The 7,907-nt window shown below is 36.7% G+C and overlaps 1 protein-coding gene across 2 annotated transcripts; it reads right to left on the bottom strand.

Moving 5' to 3' along the window:
* Positions 1-716: 716 nt before the first annotated feature.
* On the bottom strand, positions 717-7,733 carry tmem169b (transmembrane protein 169b). 2 transcript variants are annotated; one of them, XM_079881633.1, is made up of 3 exons: positions 7,610-7,733; positions 6,040-6,359; positions 717-4,641 (listed from the first exon to the last, which is right to left on the bottom strand). In XM_079881633.1, the coding sequence occupies exons 2-3, from the start codon at positions 6,266-6,268 to the stop codon at positions 4,025-4,027; spliced, it is 846 nt and encodes a 281-aa protein (XP_079737759.1). In that variant the 5' UTR covers positions 6,269-6,359; positions 7,610-7,733; the 3' UTR covers positions 717-4,024. The 2 variants fall into 2 exon arrangements, with proteins under 2 accessions (XP_079737759.1, XP_079737758.1); XM_079881632.1 differs by having other exon boundaries at positions 3,870-4,641; positions 6,040-6,309; positions 7,610-7,697.
* Between the last annotated feature and the right edge of the window lie 174 nt (positions 7,734-7,907).

Genomic DNA, 7,907 nt, shown 5'->3' with positions numbered 1-7,907 from the left:
TATACTAGATGAAGCATGTTCTATGTGGGTCAAACTACATTCATATATCAGTCATAACATGAATATTACAGTCTCCACAGGGCAAATCTCACATGGCTGGATAGACATGCAATGTCATGCATGTAGCCTTTTGATTGTTTTGGATGAATGTGATTTCACCAAATGCATCATGTTTATGCATCAACATTACAACGTTCAATCAACCAATACGATTTGAGGGACAAGTTTACAGTTTATGTCAAGTTTAAACTAATAAGCAGAGTTGGTCCTTCTATATCGGTGTTATTGTTTGTTTTTTTCTAAGGCATGTTTATAAGAGATACTAACACTGGCTTAATCTAAACCCTGTCTGTGAAACCAGGCCTATGAGTTTAATAAAGGTAAATTGTTTGCTTGCATACAAAAAAGGCCTTTAGATTACAAATTGTTAGTACTACATATTTTTTAAAAATTAAAAAAGTTAGTAAATGATTACGTTCTTGTTGTGAAGAAAAAAGAAACATCAAAATATATTTTCCTTCATCACTAATGCATACAACAGAGAGTTAAACCTGGTGAGCACGGGAAAAAAATATTTTTAGTATAACTTTCCTACAATACTTTTTTTTCTTCAGGCAATTTCATCTGTAAAATTCCTAAGTTATAAATTCTGCAAAGGGTTTTCAACATGTTTTGTTTTGTAGATCACAATAGACACACAAACCAGACATGAAAATACAGGAATAGGAATTTTATTGTCTCTTTTGAGCATTACTGCACAATGAAAGTGCAAAGTCAGAAACAAAGGAAAAAATACAAAAATTTTACACAAAATTCTTAACTAACCAAACACATGTTAAAAGGTAACACGCATTTCTCATAATGCATTTGATTTGAAATTATTTAAAATGTTCTTTTGATGCCCAAGAACTGGTTATAGTTTTTGGAATAACTGTCTGCCCCATATATAATCATAAACACACATACACACACACACACACACAACGTTCTGCGCATAAATTCTCTTCGGGATTCGTCGTTAGTAAGCAAATTAAAACTACTTAGAGAGTATGCATGGCTCTCACAATCTCACAAATAATCAGTTTAATTGCATATATATATGGCTTAGTTTTACAGGAGGTTATGAAAAGCATATACTCCTCTGTTCTTTCCTTTCTGATGTACAGAAAAACTTTTTTAATTAAAATAAAACATGCAAACTGTTAAAATAAATGGTAACACTTTACAATAAGGTTCCATTCGTTAACACGAAATAACAACGAAAAATACTTCTAAAGCTTTCAATATTTACTAATAGATTTTAAAAATCAGTAGTTGTATTGTTAATATTTAATGGTTCTGAGTCGACAATGAGTAGATGTATTGTTGTTATTGACTAACGTTAATAAAGATTAATAAGTGCTGTATTGTTCGTTAGTTAATGCATTAACTAATATGACCTTATTGTAAAGTATTACCCAAATAAATACAATAAAATAGGAAAGAATAAATATTTTAAATACACATCTTTAAGAAAGTTTGAAAGTCTGACATACAGTATGAAAATAAGAAAACACGGTTTCATAAAAAACAACAACTGAGGGTGTGTTCACACTTGACAGGTTTGGTTCGATTAAAACGAACTCGGCTGCGGTTCGACTGTAATATGAATGTAACACGGACTAAAGACATCTAAATTAACCAAAAACAGGACGTAATGTCACAAGATGTGACCCTTAAATGCACAGAATGCTCAAGGATACCTGGTTCTTCTCATTATAGGAGCTAAGTTACCCAAAAAACCAAGAGAACCGAGCTACAAGTATGAACACACCCTAAGATATAAGCTATAAGAAAAACAAAACAAAAGTTTGGCCCAGGATCCTAAATTAATACTCGCCAAGTGGCAAAAACAGGATCACGCCGAGCGCTGTGTGTTAGAAATCAGGAATGGTGAGAGAACATTGTGCTTGGTATGTTTTTCGTCTTCAAACCAAACTTGGATCTCCAGCCGACAAAGTTTAAATCCCGTCTGGCTAGCGCTCTTCCCATAATGTTTAGGCATTAGGTCAGTAGGTGGAGATTAGGAGGAGAGTCATTTGTGGCTGTTTAAACACATTTGCAATCCTGTGAAAGCAATCCAGTCGAATGTGTTTTCAACTACCTTTAAGGCTTAGTATAATTTAAACGGATGAGTTATAAAACAATTCACCCCCCTCACAGTTGTCATGAAGGGCAGAACTAGCTATATAGACCAAAACCACTTTTTGCACCAGGCTGTAAACTAGTGATGGGGACGAGACCGCCTATGCCGAGTCCGAGTCAAGACCGAGTCTTTGAAGGGTCGAGTCCGAGTCAAGACCGAGTCTTTGTAAGAAAAAGTCTGAGTCGAGTCCGAGAAAGCAGAAATCGGTCTCGAGACCGGACTCGAGTCCGAGACCGGACTCGAGTACTACATCACCACTGTAAACACAGTTTTTTTTGCTGTAAAGTTTTAAGTTGGGGGTTTATGGGATTGACGCTCTTTTGAAGCCTGTCTCTAGTGGCCAGTCGATGAATTGCAGTTTAAGTCACTTTTCCCTGTTGGATTCAAGAGAGAGAAAGGAAGGTTGCCGCTTGCTTCAAACCAAACTTGGGTCTCCAGCCCACAAAGTTTAAATCGTGTCTGGCTAGTGTGCTTCCCATAATGTTTACGCACTAAGTCAATAGGAGGAGAGTCTTTTGTGGCTGTTCGAATACATTTGCAATCCTATGAAAGCAATCCCAAAACAGCTTTCCTGTAGCTCAAACAGTAGAGCGTTGGCGCTTGCAATGCCATGGTCATGGGTTCGTTTTCCAGGGAAAGCAAGAACTGAGAATGTAAAAAAATGTGTACCTTGAAATGCAATGTAAGTCGCTTTGGATAAAATCGTCTGCCAAATGCATAAACGTAAAAGTAAATCCAGTCGAATGTGTTTTTAAAGGGGTCATATAATGGTACATGCACTTTTACAAGTTGATTGTACTGAAATGTGTGTTGGCAGTGCCTGTACACAACCATCATAAAATGATAAAAATCCATCCAGTGTTTTTTTTTTAATCTTCTTATATGTTTGACCCCCGTCTCAAATCAAGCTGTTCGATATTGTGACGTCACAAAATCGACGCCCCTCCCACGATGGCTGATTGACAGCAGTGTTTCAAACACAGACCCGCCCTCGTGAGCGAGCTGTCAATCATAGCACGCGCCGACAGGTGTAATAACGAACACAGCAGTCATGTTGATGTCCCTAAATCCGAACCGCTGAAGACGCAGTGGCTGAGTTTGTTTTCGAAGGGAATATTCCCCACGATCAACGTCAATGCTTTCATGTTTGCGTGAAAACGAGGGTCAGTATAAAGCTGGTTTTGCTAAGAAGCTGCTCCTGAAAAAAGGATCAGTATTAACTATTCGTGTTCCTGCTGCACCTCCAGAAGAAGAAGTGAGTGTAACGTTTTATTGACCTTTATATTAATCTTTGCAAATCGCTTGCACGCTTCACGATGAATGCGGCTATTTTTACACTCAGGGTACATTATGGCATGTTTTCTATGTACGACGTTATCAATACAATTCATAATCCCACGTTTATAATGAACAACGCGTTGTGGTTATTGTGTTATTGTGTTACAAACGGTGTACGCACAGAACAGAGGGGCGGGGTGAGCAAAGCTCATTATCATTTAAAGACACATGCACTGAAACGGCGTGCTGAAAACAGAGCTGTTTTTGATCAGGTAAAATGAGTGTTTTCTTACAATACTAATGAGAATTTTTTAATAAAGTATATTACAAACTTTTAATTTAGACCCTAAAGAATCATATTAGCTTGTAAAAAAATGACATTATATGACCCCTTTAACAACCTCTGGAAGTGGTCAAAAGTGAACAAGCTCAAAACATTTTAGACCCATTTTACATCTGTATTTAGACCTGCCAAAACGCATCTTAATACCAGGTGTAAACAGGGCATAACACTCGCCAAGTGTCAGTAAACAGGACCGATAACCAGCTGAGAAAATCTATTCACACCGAGGATGTTTGCAGCGACTTTCCCTGCAGACTCCCAGAGATTGTGTCCGAGTCCAGCAGCTCGACTATGCTGTATGGTGAACAGTCCTCCAAACCGAGCTTCCCACAAGCCCACCCGCAGAACCCCTTCTCTAAATCCCTGACGGACGTCCACCACTCGCTGAAAGCCCAGGACACCTGCACCACGGCCGAGTAAAGAGCCAGTGACAGCGACAGTGTCACGATGAGCACCGGATAGAAGATGATGAGGAAGGGGCACACCGTGATTTTGTGGCAGAACGTCCGTTCCTCGTTGTACACCAGGAAAATATTGTACCACGTGAGAGTCCCGTAGTAGAAGGAGGTGATGAAGGACAGGACGAAGACCACGGGAGCACAGGAGAGACTCCACAGGACGACGTGCGGACCCTGAGACACGCCGAATCCACACGAGCGACTCGATCCGTCTCGAGCGTCGCATTCGGCATCCAGCCGCTCCTTTGACCTCGCCATCTCACGCAACTCTCTCTCGGTGAGCGTCACGTGAATGTCCACCATCTGGCCTTTCTTCTTTCCACGCGTGATGGTCCCCGTGAGCGTCACGTAGCGACTGTCTGGAGGCACAGCCCAACCTAATGAGGTCAAGACATTTCATTTACAATGAGACCGAATGCATTCTGTCTAATGCATTTCCTATTATAAGACAATTCATATTCAGTATATTATCGATTTAACTGCACTGAGTCTGACACTATATCAGATGAGAACACAGTTGGAGCTGAATTGAGCTGAAAAATAACTTATTGAACTGAACTGAATCAACACTGAACTGAATAATGACACGATTGTCTTCTGTATTGCTGAAATCAGCTTGTTTCATAATTAACAGTTATTTTCCTGCTTATCACTGTGAAGCTGCTTTGAAACAAGCTGTAGAAATAAATGCAACTTAAATGAGGAATCAAAAATTTCTTGACCTTTTAAGATAAAATAGTTGAAAACACAACTTCTTTAGTAGCTTTCTGAACTCAAAACTTCATCCCCTTATGAAGAAATGATATTTTATCGCTGTTCGATGAAAAACATGTACCTTCGCTTTTAGCAATTTCACCTTTTCAACAACTTTTAACTAATGACAGAAGGCCATTTGTGGTTCTGAAAGTGAGTGGCTAATTATGTTTTTTTTTTAGTTCATTTTGTAAGATTGTTAATAAGAAAAAGTGGGGTTTTTTATGCTCTTTTTGACACATTTTTGTTTTTTCTGAATCTGAATGCACCGATTTATTGAAACTAAACTGCAAAAATAAAAAGTTTTGGTTAGGATATGGCATAAAATGTTAGTGGGTTGGTAAGAATCATTAATGTTTTTGAAAAAAGTCTCTTCTGCTCACCAAAGCTGCATTTATTTGATAAAAAATACAGTAAAAACTGAAATATTGTGAAATATTATTATCATTTTAAATAAGTGTTTTCTATGTGAATATATAGTAAAGTGTAATTTATTCCTGTGATCAAAGCTGAATTTTCATCATCATTACTCCAGTCTTCAGTGTCACATGATCCTTCAGAAATCATTCTAATATGATGATCTGATGCTCAAAAAACATTTATTATTATTATTATTATTATTATTATTATCACATTTGTGCACATTTTTGTGTAAACCGTGATACATTTTTTTCAAGATTATTTGATGAAAAGTTTCAAAAGAACAGCATTCACTTGAAATAGAAATCGTCACTTTTAATCAATGCATCCTCTCTCAATAAAAGTATTATTTAAAAAAATAATAATAATAATCATACTAACCTCAAACTGGTGTAGGTGTAGTTCATTACATTAACTATTTATAACCTCAAAGTGTCATGATACTTTTTATCCTCATTTTGAACAATATGTTTGTTGATTTTTAAGCTTCCCTTTGATATTTTGTTTAATAATGGGAAGACATTCCAACACTTTAAAATGTGGCTTATGTGTCCAAATCCTTTTCTTTTTTTTACCAGGAAAGATGAGATAGCATGCTTCACCTTCAGTGCTGGGGTTGTTGAGAAATGTAGCCCCTTCTTCAGAGTTCCTCTCTCCAGCTTCACTATCTGCTCCATGCTCTTCACCAGCGGCTCTCTCTGGATCCGAGCGGTAGACGATGATGGACTCCGGCCGGTGTTCTCGCTTCCTCCTCTTCCGTCGAGTGCTGGTCCCGCTGACATCCATCTGCCCATCCGAGACCTCAGATCGAACAGACTCCAGCTGCTCCATGCTCTGGTTTACTGTCTCACAAGCTTTGAGAAGAGCTACAACTTAAGAGAGAATAGGAAAAGGCTGTTTACTCCATTCACACACGATGACCCTGTGAGAAAGAGAGAACATCATGATGCACAGTTGGCATGCATTCAATCAAATGAGAAAATCAGGAAAAAATTACATTATTTTGTCTCATTTGAACTAAAAGGTAATGTAAGTAAGTTTATAAAAGACAAGTCTTGTCTAGTTGGGGCAAGTTGTCAAATCTTTCAAAATGTTATAAATGTATTCACAGTATAAAATCTGGTAGGGGTGAAGGTGTATTCAAACTTTTATTGATTTTCCTGAACAAAAACAGTGAACATGTACCAGTGTTGTTATTGTTAACTAAAATGTATATATATATATATTAGGGCTGTCAAAAGATTAATCGCGATTAATAGCATCCAAAATAAAAGTTTGTGTTTACATAATATATGTGTGTGTACTGTGTATAATTAAATTTGTATATATAAATACACACACAAGCTTGTATATATTTAAGAAAAAATGTGTAATTTATATATAAAAAAATTATATTTATATATAATATAAATTATATATAAATATATACAGTATATGTATGCAAATATTTCTTAAATATATACATGCATGTGTGTGTATTTATATATACAAATTTAATTATACACAGTACACACACATATATTATGTAAACACAAACTTTTATGTTAGATACGAATAATCGATTTGACAGCAATAAAATAAAGTACAATAAAATATAAAAATTAGAAACTAGAATAAAATAGCTTAGGTTGAAGTACTAAAATGACTAAAACTGAAGTCAAAATAAATTAAATCTAAATAGAAAAACTGATAAAAAACTTACAAGAGCACATGACAAAAAGACAAACTTAAACTAAAACGAAAATATAAAAATTAAAGCCGATTTAAAATATTAATAATTGCTAAAATAGTATATAAATAATACTAAAATAACACTGAAATATATATTTTTTTGTTGGAAACAACACCCTTCCGTCAGCGAGCTGGGTCTCAATCAGCTCTATTGTCAGAGAAACAAAGACATACAGGAGACAACGGAATCGTACTGTCAATCATAGGATTGTGTTTTAGTAAAATAGCGTCTAAACCTAAAAATCCTTAATTTTTAATCTCATTGAGATAGCGGTTTACTTTAAATCAGTGTATTGTAATGCCTGAGCGCCAGGCGGAGGCTGTTTTTGTCTCAGCTTATCCGCTCTGGTTTTAATAACCACACCATGATCTACTGTAAGAAGCGTCTTATTCACAAACACAAGAAGATCCCGCTTAATTCATAACCTTTTTCGCACCTACCAGATGCACATGCATGAAAGAACCGCTGTGAAAACTCTTGCGATGAAATGTTTAGCTTGGTTAAATGTCCAACAGCAGCCGCCATACAGATGCGCCTGGGCCACAATGTATACAAGTCCCGCCCATTAACTCTGGAACGCCCGTCGCGTCCAATCAGATGACGATAAATCGAAGCCCCTCCTCCAGCTAAACCACTGTAAATAAAATTGATGAGAGAGCTATTTTTTACAGTCTATGCTTCAAACCCGTTCTTCAGAAAGTCTATGGGTGACGTCACAGACGCTTTGTCCATATTTTT

This window comes from Squalius cephalus, assembly GCF_949319135.1.
Source record: "Squalius cephalus genome assembly, chromosome: 9".
NCBI classification, from domain to species: domain Eukaryota; kingdom Metazoa; phylum Chordata; class Actinopteri; order Cypriniformes; family Leuciscidae; genus Squalius; species Squalius cephalus.
This window is presented reverse-complemented; position numbering and strand designations above follow the sequence as displayed.

What these genes read in the sequence shown, in the direction of transcription:
- tmem169b (XM_079881632.1), bottom strand. Translation starts at nt 7,694, where the DNA reads ATGGCGGCTGCTGTTGGACATTTAACCAAGCTAAACATTTCATCGCAA. An exon ending in CTTTCATGCATGTGCATCTG is followed by an intron (nt 6,310 to 7,609) that starts GTAGGTGCGAAA and finishes TTCTCTCTTAAG; the next exon opens with TTGTAGCTCTTCTCAAAGCT. An exon ending in CAACAACCCCAGCACTGAAG is followed by an intron (nt 4,642 to 6,039) that starts GTGAAGCATGCT and finishes TGACCTCATTAG; the next exon opens with GTTGGGCTGTGCCTCCAGAC.